The sequence below is a fragment of the Saccopteryx leptura genome, chromosome 3, assembly GCF_036850995.1.
Source record: "Saccopteryx leptura isolate mSacLep1 chromosome 3, mSacLep1_pri_phased_curated, whole genome shotgun sequence".
Taxonomy (NCBI): Eukaryota; Metazoa; Chordata; class Mammalia; order Chiroptera; family Emballonuridae; genus Saccopteryx; species Saccopteryx leptura.
The window spans coordinates 62,390,103-62,404,067 of NC_089505.1; the positions used below are offsets into that span (position 1 = coordinate 62,390,103).

A 13,965-nucleotide genomic window follows, 5' to 3' on the forward strand; every position below is an offset into this window, starting at 1 on the left:
TAGGGTTATGTCACATTCCCATTGAATTGATGTACCTTTTCATTTTTAACAACTTAACTGCTCATAGACATTTAGACAGTTTAGGAATTTTAGTTTTTTGGGGTTTTTTTGTTTTTTTGGACAGAGAGTGAGTCAGAGAGAGGGACAGACAGACAGGAAGGGAGAGAGATGAGAAGCATCAATTTTTTGTGCGGCACCTTAGTTTATTGATTGCTTTCTTGTATGTGCCTTGACTGGGTGGCTAGAGCGGAGCGAGTGACCCCTTGCTCAAGCCAGTGACCTTGCGCTCATGTCCATGATCCCACACTCAAGCTGGTGAGCCTGTGCTCAAGCCGGTGACACTGGGGTTTTGAACCCGTGTCCTTTGCATTTCAGTCCAACACTCCATCCACTGCACCACCGCCTGCTCAGACAGAATTTTACTATTCTTTTTTTTTTTTTTTTTTTGGATTTTTTTCAAAGTGAGAAGCAGGGAGGCAGAGAGACATAGACTCCGGCATGCACCCAACTGGGATCCACCTGGCATACCCACCAGGGGGCAATGCTGTGCCCAGCTGGGCTGTTGCTCAGCTGCAGCCAGAGTCATTCTAGTGCCTGAGGCGATGACCATGGAGCCATCCTCATCACCCGGGCCAATTTTGCTCCCATGGAGTCTTGGCTGCGGGAGGGGAAGAGAGAGATAGAAAGAAAGGAGAGGGGAAGGGTGGAGAAGCAGATGGGCGCCTCTCCTGTGTGCCCTGGCCGGGAATCGAACCCGGGACTTCCACACACCAGGCCAGCGCTCTACCGTTAAGCCAACTGGCCAGGGCCAATTTTACTATTCTTTTAAAATTTATTTTTATTTTTCAATCACAGTTGACATTCAGTAGCATATTAATTTCAGATATATGGCATAGTGGTTAGACATGTAGCTGACAAAGTGATACCCTCATTACTTCTAGTACCCACCTGGCACCACGCGTAGTTATTACAATACTATTAACTATATTTCCTGTGGTATACTTTATGTCCCTGTGAGGAATTTTATTGTTTTAAGCAGCGCTGTAGTGATAGCTCTCTTATATAAAAATCTTCTTCCAAAATCAATTCTGGAAACAATCTGCTAATATTTTGTATTGTACAAAATTTGATATGGGTCAAGTCGACCTTTCTAAATAGAATATTCAGATATAAGCCTGTTCCAGCAGGCTCTCGGTGCTGCTTCTCACAGGTGGAGCATTATCAGAGATTTTCATAGGAAGACCTACAGTCCATCTTCCCCTTGCCCAGGACAGGCCTGTGTTTTGTTTAATTTAGTGCTCTTTTTTTTTTCTCATGTAATAACCAGTTTGACTAAAGTAATAAGCAACCTTAATTTAAAATGTTCAGAGATACTAGGAGATTTGTCAGTAACTTGCATTCTGTGCCTGCATTTATTCCTCACAGCAGCTGAATGAGGACATTTGAGTCTCGTCTTCATCGTAAACACATGAAATGTGAAGAACCTACTTAGATTCCCACAGGAGATCCAGGGCCAGGAAGGTTAGGCAGGAGAGATTGACAAGAAGGAAGAAAGAGTGTGTTTCCGGAGCTGTGCTCTGTAGCATTGGTGTCTGGAGATCCCATTTACGTGACGATTTCCACAGGTGGCATTGCTGCTCCCTGAGCCCCTTGTTGGGGTGTGTCTCTTCCTGTCTGAGCACCTCCTCGGGTGCCTGGAGATGCTCAGTGCTCCTGACACACAAAGATGGCAGCTACCACAGTCGTATAAAACCATGAAATTCCTCCGTGGTCAAGGACACTTTATGCGATGTTACCCGAAAAATAAAATTACCATAAAAATAATAACCGGGAGTAAAAACATTTACCACACGAATTCCAAAATCCAAAATAGAAATCTAACGCATAGGATTAAAGAAAAAATCCAATGGAAGGTGAACAGAGGACACGAACAGGCTTGTTCAAAAGGAGAAGGAGAGATGATTAATAAACATTTGAAAAGGTGAAGATATACATTTATAATCAAGTAAGTGTAAATACTAAAAGGAATTGTTTTCCCAAATTAGATTACCAAAACCATGAAAAAATTTATAACTTGGTCTTGGCCATTGTATAGAGCAGTGGTTTTCAACCACCAGTCTGTGGACCAGTTGCCAGTCTGCAGAAGAGGTAACCACCCAGCCCTGGCCGGATAGCCGAGTTGGTTAGAGTATTGTCATGAAGAATAGAGGGTGCCGCTTCCGTCCTCAGTCAGGGCACATACAGGATCAATGTTCCTCTCTCTCTTTCTCCCTTCCTCTCTCTAAAATCAATAAAATGAACATTAAAAAGACTTAACCACTCAATGTTGTATGAAGATGATAGAATATAGAGTCTATAATTTCATACAACATCAGGGTAGTTAACTTTCATAGACCAGTGGTTGAAAAACACTGGTATAGCCTGACCAGGTGGTGGCACAGTGGATAGGACATCGGCCTGGGACACTGAGGACCTAAGTTCGAGACCCCGAGGTTGGCCTGACCAGGCGGTGGTGCAGTGGATAGAACGTCAGACTGGGATGCAGAGGACCCAGGTTCGAGACCCCGAGGTCGCCAGCTTGAGCATGGGTTCATCTGGTTCGAGCAAAGCTCGCTAGCTTGGACCCAAGGTCACTGGCTCAAGCAAGGGATTACTCGGTCTGCTGAAGGCCCACAGTCAAGGCACATATGAGAAAGCAATCAATGAACAACTAAGGTGTCGCAACGCGCAACGAAAAACTAATGATTGATGCTTCTCATCTCTCCATTCCTGTCTGTCTGTCCCTGTCTATCCCTCTCTAAAAAAAAACAAAACAAAAACCTTGAGATTGCTGGCTTGAGCATGGGACCATAGACATGACCCCATGGTCATTGGCTTAAGCCCTTGGACCTTGTCCAAAGTCACTGGCTTGAAGCCCAAGGTCGCTGTCTTGAGCAATAGGTCTCTGGCTCAGCTGGAGCCCCTCAGTCAAGGCACATAGGAGAAGCGATCAATGAACAACTAAGGTGCCACAACTAGGAGTTGATGCTTCTCATCTCTCCCTTCCTGTCTAATTCTGTTTGTCTCTCGCAGAAAAAAAGAAAAACTGGTATTGAGAATAGAGAATTAGGGTACTTGTATTCTCTTGAAATATTCAGGAAATAGGAAAAAAATAGGGAGAAAAATCTGCCATTGTATGATCATAATTTTAAACATGCTTGCTTTTTTTATTTTTTATTTTTCCATTAATTTGAGAAAGAAGGGGGAGGGGAGAGAGAGGAAGGAAAGGAGAGAGGTAAGAGCACCAACTCGTCGTTCCACTTAGTTGTGCCATTTAGTTGTGCTCTCACTGGTTGCTTCTCACACGTGCCCTGACTGCTGGGTTGAACCCACCACCTTGGCATGCCAGGACAGCACTCTAGCCACTGGTCCACCAGGCCAGGGCTTATACATGCCTATTTTTCACATTTTACTTTTCACTTACAGTTATTTAAATAATCAGAAAAGTAAAATCTACATAAAATGTAGATTTTTAGGATGGGTTATAATACAAAAAATATGTAAAATTAAATATTCATTATTTAGGACAGGTAAATATACTTCTTCAGTTTCTTAGAATAATGTGCAGCCATGAAATGAGGTAAAATACGTACGTATTGATAATGAAGAGAAGAAATAAGAATAATAGCAAATGTTTATTAGGCACTTAGTCTGCACTACCCCACATGCTGTAGATATTTCCTTGTTTAATCTTTTAAAGAGCCCAGTCTTGGTAAGGACCATCATCAGAGAGGCAACTCAGGCCTGTAGGCAAACTTGTCCAAGGTCACACAGTTCGTGAGGTAGAGACCTGTGGGATCTGCACTGAGGCATGGTGGCTCTGATGCACAACACTAAATGCTTCAAATAAGAGATGTGCCTGGCCTGTGGTGGTGCAGTGGATAGAGTGTCGACCTGGGATGCTGAGGTCGCTAGTTTGAAATCTGGGGCTTGCCCAGTCAAGGCACATACAACAAATAAGCAATGAGAAACTGAAGTGAAGCAACTATGAGTCGATACATCTTGTCCTCCCTCTGTAAAATCAACAAAAAAAAAATTTTTTTAATAAAAAAAGAGATGTGTGTGCCTTGAGGTTACACAGGACGACCCACATAAGAAAAGTGATAGCGTCAGAAGTCATGTGTGAGAGAGGACGAAGGCAGGCATTACCAAATGTATTTTGATGAAATTACTGAACACTCTGGGGCTAAGTGGCAGTATTCACCGAAAAGTTGACCATGTGTAGTGCGGGGTGCATATTTCGGGTTCTTGGAGGTTACTTGTAAGTAGACTCAATAAGTGCACAAAATAAAAATATGAGGACAGTTGTCACTGCCACACTTCTGCTGAGGCTGAGGAGAATCGATGTGGCACTGGAGGAGGAGAAAGGCCGAGAGGTCTACATGTGGACTTAAGTCACTCAGAATCTGAAACCATTTCCCACCCATCCTCTGCACTCTCAGTGCTGTCCACTTGGAAGTGGCCATTGATTGTAAGATTGAGGTTGCCTGTGTTGGCTATTGCAGGAGGCGGTGACCTTCAAGGATGTGGCCGTGGTCTTCTCGGAGGAGGAACTGGGGCTGCTGGCCCCGTCCCAGAGGACGCTGTACCGAGACGTGATGCTGGAGAACTTCAGGAACCTGGTCTCCGTGGGTGAGCACGGGCGCCGTCTCTAACTGAATGTCAGCCCACAGCATTGGCTTGTGTCCTCAGGCGTTCAAGGCTTTGTGGGTCTTAAAATGGTTGCCTGCATTCATGGACCTGACTTTTGTATCAGACTTCTTATTTTGATATTTTAAAAATTGAATTTATTGGCCCTGGCTGGTTGGCTCAGCGGTAGAGCGTCGGCCTGGCGTGCGGGGGACCCGGGTTCGATTCCTGGCCAGGGCACATAGGAGAAGCGCCCATTTGCTTCTCCACACCCCCCCCTTCCTCTCTGTCTCTCTCTTCCCCTCCCGCAGCCAAGGCTCCATTGGAGCAAAGATGGCCCGGGCGCTGGGGATGGCTCCTTGGCCTCTGCCCCAGGCGCTAGAGTGGCTCTGGTCGCTGCAGAGCGACGCCCGGAGGGGCAGAGCATCGCCCCCTGGTGGGCAGAGCGTCGCCCCTGGTGGGCGTGCCGGGTGGATCCCGGTCGGGCGCATGCGGGAGTCTGTCTGACTGTCTCTCCCTGTTTCCAGCTTCAAAAAAAAAAAAAAAAAAAAAATTGAATTTATTGGGGTAACATTGGTCAATAAAATTATATAGGTTTCAGGTGTACAATTCTATAATACTTCATCTGTACATTGCACTGTGTATTCACCACCTTATTTTTTAAAAATTGTATTTATTTGGTTGACATTGAGCACTTTCTTTTTTTTTTTTTTTTTGTATTTTTCTGAAGCTGGAAATGGGGAGAGACAGTCAAACAGACTCCCGCATGCGCCCTACCGGGATCCACCTGGCACGCCCACCAGGGGGCGATGCTCTGCCCACCAGGGGGCGATGCTCTGCCCCTCCGGGGCATTGCTCTGTTGCAACCAGAGCCACTCCAGCGCCTGGGGCAGAGGCCAAGGAGCCATCCCCAGTGCCCGGGCCCTTTTTGCTCCAATGGAGCCTCGCTGCGGGAGGGGAAGAGAGAGACAGAGAGGAAGGAGAGGGGGAGGGGTGGAAAAGCAGATGGACGCTTCTCCTGTGTGCCGTGGCCGGGAATCGAACCCAGGACCCTTTGCACGCCAGGCCGACGCTCTACCACTGAGCCAACCGGCCAGGGCCTGAGCACTTTCTAATGCAGTAAAGTAAGGGGGAAATATCAGTTTGTTAGGAACAATGGAATACATTATAGCAAAAACACTTGCCAGTTGTGTGAGTAATGTGTGGACCATGGGGTTTTATACATATCTCTCTGGGTCTTGAGATATTGGTATTTCTTTAAATACGTCATTTTTAAAAATTTTTTTATTGATTTTTTTTTTTTTTTTTTTTTAGAGAGAGGAAGGGAGAGAGACAACGTTGATCTGTTTCTATATGTGCCCTGACCGGGGATTGAACCAGCAACCTCTGTGCTTCAGGATGATGCTCTAACCAACTGAGCTATCCAGCCAGGCCTAGGTCATGTTTTTAAAACAGTCAAAAAACTCATTTTGATTAATTGATCAGTATGCAATAGGAATCTAAATTTCCAATAAATTGTACCTCTAGTGTGTTCATTTGAAGTACATGACTTGTCATGTTCCCAGGGTGTCACGCTTTCAAACATGACACAGTCCACTAAGAAAAGGAAAAAAGGCTTTGGATGATGACAGCAACCCAAAGAGAAGGGGGATGAAGAAAGCACTGAGCAGATGGGAGTTCTAGTTAGATCGTCTCCCATGTATCATACTTCTTCTCCACCCCTTTTGCTGTCATCTGGTCCAGATCACCAAAACTCTTGAATTATTTCAGCTGCCTTCGTACTGGTTGCCCTGCTTCCTGTGGTTTCTGAGCCTTAGGAAATAAAGTCAGACTGACATTCCTTTTAGCATCCTTATGGCTTCTTGATTCTCTTGAACCTGTTCCAGTGGCTCCTGGACCCTCTGCAGCCGGCTCGCATCCCCACTCCCTCCGACGGCCCCTCCTGGTCTCTCCGTCTTGCTCCATCTCTTGCGCCCACATTGTTCTTCCTGCTGATTCTCAGACCTGCCAGCAACACAATTGCCTGTTGCTGCTGTGACAAATTCCCACGATCATCGTGGCCTAAAACAACACACATTGGCTATCTTACAGTTCCGTAGGTCAGAAGTGTAATGTGGTTCTTCTGGGTGTAAATCAAGCTGTTCACACAGTTTTATTTATTTATGGTCTCCAGGGACAGTCTGTCTTTACCTTTTAGACTTCTGGAGATTTCCCACCTTTCTTTTCTTTTTTCTTTCTTTCTTTTTCTTCTCCAGAGAGAGAGACCAGAAGGGAGAGAGATGAGAATCGTCAGCTTATAGTTGTGTCACTTTAGCTGTTCATTGATTGCTTTCTCATATGTGCCTTGACCGGGGGGGGGGGGGGGCTCCAGCTGAGCCAGTGACCCCTTGCTCAAGCCAGCGACCTTGGGCTTCAAGCCAGCAGCCTCATGCTCAAGCTGGTGAGCCCATACTCAAGCTGGTGACCTCTGAGTTTTGAACCTAGGACCTCAGCATTCCAAGTCGAGGCTCTAGCCTCTTGAGCCACCACCGGTCAAGCGAGATTCCCTACCTTTCTTAACTGTGGCCTCTTCCTCCATCTTCTCAACCAGCAACAGTGCTCCTCTCTGCCCGCTCTTCTGTAGTTACGTTTCCCTCTTCCACTTGGAGGGATCCTTTTGTTAGCATAGTGCCCTCTGGACAATAGAGGATTGTCTTTGATTTTAAGGTCAGCTGATTATCAACCTTAATCACCTTTTGCCATATAACCTAACACCACCTAGGTTCCATAAAAATTAGAACGTGGATTCTTTGGGGGACACTTATCCTGCCATTTACAGGTACTTCTGCCTCAGAGCCTGCTTGCTCTCCTGTCTCTGCCAGACATGCCCTTCCACCTAAAACCTTCCTGTTCCCTCCTTACTTCATTCCAGACTCTGCTTAGTTTTAATTTCACAAGAAAGGCCTTCTCTGACCACCCTGTGCGAAGCACATCCTTGCTGTGCTTTCCCTGTTCTGCTGTTTATTATGGCTCATGTGTTTGTTTACCCGCCTGTCACCTCTCTCTGTGCTGGAGTGTAATCCTCCTGAGTGAGGAATTTTGGCTGTTTTATTTATTGCTCTATCCTCAGTGCTAGAGTAGTCCGGTATATAGCAGGTGTCTGTAAATATCTGTGGAGGTAGTGAACGTGTTCATGGGCTGGGGACCTTGTCTCCATAGCTCATGGAGACAGCTGTAGGTCATGTGCAAACCAGAGTGAATGTAGGATGTTTGAGAACATTTGTTGTCTCCTGACAAATGCCTGTTTGGTTACTATATGTTTCACTTACTCTCTTGGGTGCCCTGCACACGAATGTGTGTTTGTGTGTGGGCACTTGTCAGACATTCCAGGGACACCTGTAAGCATTGTAGTTGTGACCACACTGAAGAACACGTTTGGCCTGTGCTTTTGGAGCCTTCCATAGGGGAGCATATTTGTTTTAGGGAAGAATACTTTTGGAATGAGTATTCTGAAGTCTGATTCTCAGCTCTTAACACAAGGGAAAAAAAGGTTTGTTTCCTACAGTGTCAGACAATAACCAAGTTGCGAGCTGCTTTCCCCTTGAAGATATGCCATTTGCAGCTTGTTCACCTTTCTTTTTTTATTTTATTATTTTACTATTTATTACTTTTTGTTTTCTTCTTTTGCAAGTTGAGACAAGGGAAGATAGAGAGAAAGACTCCCACACGTACCAGGGTTCCACCCGGCAACCCCCATCTGGGGCCAGTGCTCTGCCCATCTGTAGCCATGCTCGCAACCAAGCTATTTTTAGTGTCTGAGGCAAATGCTCCACGGAGCTATCCTCAGCATCCAGGGCCGATGCACTCCAACCAATTGAGCTATGGCTGTGGGAAGAGAAGAGCGAGAGAAAAAAGGGGGGGTGGGGGAGGAGAAGCAGATGGTCATTTCTCCTGTGTGGCCTAACTGGGAATCAAACCCAGGATATCAATATACCAGGCCGACACTCTATCACTGAGCCAACTGGCCAGGGCTATTTTATTATATTTTTAGGTGAGATGAGGAAAGATAGGCTGACTCCCGCATGCACCCAACCAGGATCCACCTGGTAACCCCACCTGTGGCCGATGCTCAAGTACCAAGCTATTTTTAGTTCCTGAGGCTGACACACTCAGGCCGACCAAGCTATCCTCAGCACCTGGGACCACACTCAATCAAGCCCCTGGCTGTGAGAGGGGAAGTGGAGAGAAGGGGGTGAGGTAGGGGTGGAGAAGCAGATGGTCTCTTCTGCGTGGCCTGACTAGGAATCAAACCCAGACATACACACACCAGACCAACACTCTATCCGCTGAGCCACCAGCCAAGACCTCATTCACCTCTTTCAAATTGCCTGTCCATGTTACTGCTCCCATGTTCCCTTCATGTTCTTGAAGGGGATAATTTAAGATGAGAGTTACATGAGACACACAGTTAAATGTTGCCTACATCTCTCATTCAAAAGTCTGCTGTGCTTTTTTAAAAAAACAAATTTAGCCATTTAACAAATGTTGAAGAAAATAGATTTCATACAGTTTCCCATGATTTTTTTAAAGACTTGATGTTTTCCAACTAGTGAACATTCTAACCTGGAAGGAATCGGGAAAATTCCTGCACAGAATTGACACAATCTTAGACTCCTTGATCCCCTCACACAACTATTTTTTTTTGTATTTTTCTGAAGTTAGAAACAGAGTCAGACAGACTCCCACACGTGCCCGACTGGGATCCACCCGACATGCCCACCAGGGGACGATGTTCTGCCCATCAGGGGCATTGCTTTGTTGCAACCAGAGCCATTCTAGCACCTGAGGCAGAGGCCATAGAGCCATCCTCAGCGCCCGGGCCAACTTTGCTCCAATGGAGCCTCGGCTGCAGGAGAGGAAGAGAAAGAGAGGAAGGAGAGGGGGAGGGGTGGAGAAGCAGATGGGCGCTTCTCCTGTGAGCCCTGGCCGGGAATCGAACCCAGGACTCCTGTACGCCAGGCCGACGCTCTACCACTGAGCCAACCGGCCAGGGCCTCACACAATTTTTAATGGTCAATTTATTAAATATCATAAGCCCTGCCCTGATAGCTTGGTTGGTTACAGCATTGTCCCAGAAACAATGGATATGGGTTTGATCCCTGGTTAGGGTACATACAGGAACAGATAGACGTTTTTCTCTCTAAAATTAATAAATGTTTAAAAAATAAAATAAATACAATCATAAACTACATTATGAAGTACATACTCACAAAGTAATATTTTTCCAAGCTTTTACTCATGGAATTTATCTTTCCCTTCTAATAATTTCTTTAATTAAAGCCTGGGTAACTTCTAGAACCAAAGTTTTCAGTTTTGGTTTTTTGGTTTTGTTTTTTTTTTGTTTTGTTTTGTTTTTTTTGTTTGTTTGTTTTTTCATTTTTTCTGAAGCTGGAAACAGGGAGAGACAGTCAGACAGACTCCCGCATGCGCCCGACCGGGATCCACCCGGCACACCCACCAGGGGTGACGCTCTGCCCACCAGGGGGCGATGCTCTGCCCATCCTGGGCGTCGCCATGTTGTGACCAGAGCCACTCTAGCGCCTGAGGCAGAGGCCACAGAGCCATCCCCATCGCCCAGGCCATTTTCGCTCCAATGGAGCCCTGGCTGCGGGAGGGGAAGAGAGAGACAGAGAGGAAAGCGCGGCGGAGGGGTGGAGAAGCAAATGGGCGCTTCTCCTGGGTGCCCTGGCCGGGAATCGAACCCGGGTCCTCCGCACGCTAGGCCGACGCTCTACCGCTGAGCCAACCGGCCAGGGCGGTTTTTTGTTTTTTTATAAGCCATAGTAAGCAACACTTTCATTGTAAGCAGAGCAATGTCTCACACTATAGAATAATATGTATGACTTTTATAAACGTTTCATACACTGACCCCTTGTTGGTGATGATGCTCTGGTTCTTTATATTTTGGTTCTTTTTTCTAAATGCCTGTTACAAATTTTTAGTTTATTTCACAGCTCACTATAGGGATGGAGTTTTTAATTTGAAAAACTGTTGTAATAGGATTTTTATGTACAGCCACATTTTTTCCAAACTGTTTTCAAAGAGACAGTCCAAAAGCTTCAGAAGGAACCAACAGTAGGTTCTCTTGCTTTTCACTCCAAGGAATTTTGCCACCTTTGATGTTCTCATTAGCATCATACTTGGTGTATGTCCCCTTGTGTCCTTTGGTTTGACCAAAAGCAACACTTTTTGGTGGGGTTTATTTATTCATTCAGCATACATTTGCTGTGTCCTCACCATATTCTGGGCACAGTTCTGAGCAGTAGTTATGGAGCAGAGAAGCGTGAAGTGTTTGGTGTACAGGTGTAAATGCATCCCCCTTTGACGCTGCATTTGAGAGAAAGATATCACCGAACAACAATTGGCCTAGCAGTGATTTGCAAACCGCGGCCGGGCCGCAAGCCACATGCGGCTTAGTCAGATTGAGGACGCTTTTAGCAAAGGCCAGTTTAGGAGTACCCTAACTAAGTTAATAACAGTGTACCTACCTATATAGTTTAAGTTTAAAAAATTTGACTCTCAAAAGAAATTTCAGTCGTTGTACTGTTGGTATTTGGCTCTGCTGACTAATGAGCTTGCTGACCACTGGAAATGTGTCATGTGGGAATAAGTGAGGTTTAGAACATCAACAGGGAGCATGGAATTTGCCAGAGGTGAACTGAGTGAGCACGAGATTTCCTATTTTACACAAGGTGATGAAGAGGCCTTGGTGGGCTGACATTGAGTCGAGACTTAAAAGACGGAAGAGCCATCCGTGTGTCTGTCTGGGAAGAGAGCCTGGCAGGAACTAACTCTCGTCCTAGGGTTGATTTCCTGAGTTGATGCTGTGACTTCATCTTTTCCTTCTCCCCAGTTCTGCCTCCTTTGTCAAGTATTACCTTCCACCTTTTCATTTTTTCTTCCTAGAGATCTGAAATGTACTTTATCTGTTCGACTTGACTTTCCTTTTGTCCTCACGAAGGGAACTTGCCAGCGGGAGCTAACGTTTCCCTGTTTGCTTTACACTGTGTCTTAGTCAGTATGTGATTAGATGCTCACTCCTACACCTGCCAGTCCTCTAACCATTCCAGCCACCCCAACATCGAAGTAATTTTGCCGTAAAATGACCCAGGGCAGGATTATATAGAGGTTATTTATCATATAAATATAGGAGCTTTTAATTGACTATTCCTACAAGGAGGTTAGGGAGTTTTTCCTTTGTAAAAAAATTTTCAGAAGTATATTCTTTTAAAAATAAAACACTTTATTTTTTAGAACGGTTTGATTCACAGCCAAAATGAGAGGAAGGTATAAGATATCGCAAACATCCCCTGCTCCCATATTCCGACAGACTCTTAGGTTACTGACCTTCCCCACAGTCCACACCGACACACCATTACCTCCCAGAGTCTGTACTTTACGTTAGGGTTCACTCTTGGTGTTACATATTTCATGGATTTGGACAAATGTATAATGACATATCCACCATTATAGTATCACATAGAGTATTTTCACTGCCCTAAAAATCCCCTGTGCTTGCGGAGCCTGTGGTGGCACAGGGGATAGAGCATCAACCTGGAACACTGAGGTTGTGGGTTCAAAACCCTGGCCTTGCCGGGTCAAAACACATACGACAACCAGTGAACAACTAAAGTGAAGCAACTGAGTTGATGCTTCTTACCCCCCTCTCCAACCTCTCTCTCCTCTCTCTGTAAAGTAAATAAAATCTTTTTAAAAAATCTTCCATGCTCCACCTATTCATCCTTTCCTCCCCCATCCCCTCGCAAGCATTGAAATTGTTGTTGTTTCCATACTTCTGCCTTTTCCAGAATGCCCTATAGTTAGAATCCACATACAATCTGTAGTCTTCAGACTACTTCTTTTAGTTAGTAATATGCATTTACCTTCCCTTCATATGTCTTCATGGTTTCATAGATCATTTCTTTTCTTTTCTTTTTTTTGTATTTTTTCTGAAGTTGGAAACGGAGAGGCAGTCAGACAGACTCCTGCATGTGCCCAACCGGGATCCACCCAGCATGCCCGGGATGCTCCGCCCATCTGGGGCGTTGCTCTGTTGCAACCAGAGCCATTCTAGCACCTGAGGCAGAGGCCACAGAGCCATCCTCAGTGCCCGGGCCAACTTTGCTCCAATGGAGCCTTGGCTGCGGGAGGGGAAGAGAGAGACAGAGAGGAAGGAGAGGGGGAGGGGTGGAGAAGCAGATGGGCGCTTCTCCTGTGTGCCCTGGCTGGAATCGAACCCAGGACTCCTGCACGCCAGTCCGACGCTCTACCACTGAGCCAACTGGCCAGGGCGATCATTTCTTTAGCACTGAATAATATTCCATTGTGTGAATAAACCACAGTTTACTTATCTATTCACCTACTGAAGAATAGCTTAGTTGCTTCCAAGTTTTGTTGTTATGAATAAAGCTGCTATAAACATCCATGTGTAGGTTTTTGTGTGGACTTAAGTTTTCAGCTCCTTTTGGTAAGTTTTGTAAGAAAACACCAAACTCTTCCAAAGAGGCTCAACAATTTGTCATTCCAAGCAGCAATGAATAAGTTCCTGTTGCTTCATATCCTCGATCACACTTGTTGTCAGTGTTCTCGAATTTGGCCATTCTAATTGGTGTCTGGTGATCTCATTGCTATTTGAATTTACATTTCCCTGATGACAGAAGATGTGGAGGATCTTTTTATATGTTTAATTGCCAACTGTATATATCATCTTAGGTGAGGTGTATGTTAAAGTCTTTGGCCCATTTGTAATATAATAGTGTTCTATATTTTCTTATTGTTGAGTTTTAAGAGACGTACTTTTAAAACTAATTGAAAAGTTTATTGAAAAACTAATCTCCAGATGTTAGATAACTTTGTATGAATATAGAAACTCTGGAATACCAAGGGTAAATTCTTTAGAAAACACATTTCTGCCCTGGCCTGTTGACTCAGCGGTAGAGCGTCGGCCTGGCGTGCGGGGGACCCGGGTTTGATTCCCGGCCAGGGCACATAGGAGAGGCTCCCATTTGCTTCTCCACCCCCACCCCCTCCTTCCTCTCTGTCTCTCTCTTCCCCTCCCGCAGCCAGGGCTCCATTGGAGCAAAGATGGCCCGGGCGCTGGGGATGGCTCCTTGGCCTCTGCCCCAGGCGCTAGAGTGGCTCTGGTCGCGGCAGAGTGATGCCCCGGAGGGGCAGAGCATCGCCCCCTGGTGGGCAGAGCGTCGCCCCTGGTGGGCGTGCCGGGTGGATCCCGGTCGGGCGCATGTGGGAGTCTGTCTG

General features: G+C 45.8%; 2 protein-coding genes across 3 annotated transcripts in view; both read left to right on the forward strand.

Annotated features, from left to right (window-relative positions):
- The window catches only part of LOC136398986 (zinc finger protein 234-like), a 114,526-nt gene that overhangs the window by 95,785 nt on the left and 4,776 nt on the right, over positions 1-13,965 (forward strand). For both annotated transcript variants that reach the window (XM_066373699.1, XM_066373700.1), the window contains one exon: positions 4,545-4,671. In XM_066373699.1, coding sequence (XP_066229796.1) covers positions 4,545-4,671 — 127 coding nt within the window. The remainder of the gene's footprint in view (positions 1-4,544; positions 4,672-13,965) is intronic.
- LOC136398981 (zinc finger protein 227-like) overlaps positions 1-13,965 on the forward strand; it is a 92,996-nt gene that overhangs the window by 1,009 nt on the left and 78,022 nt on the right. The gene's annotated exons all lie outside the window — the stretch shown is intronic.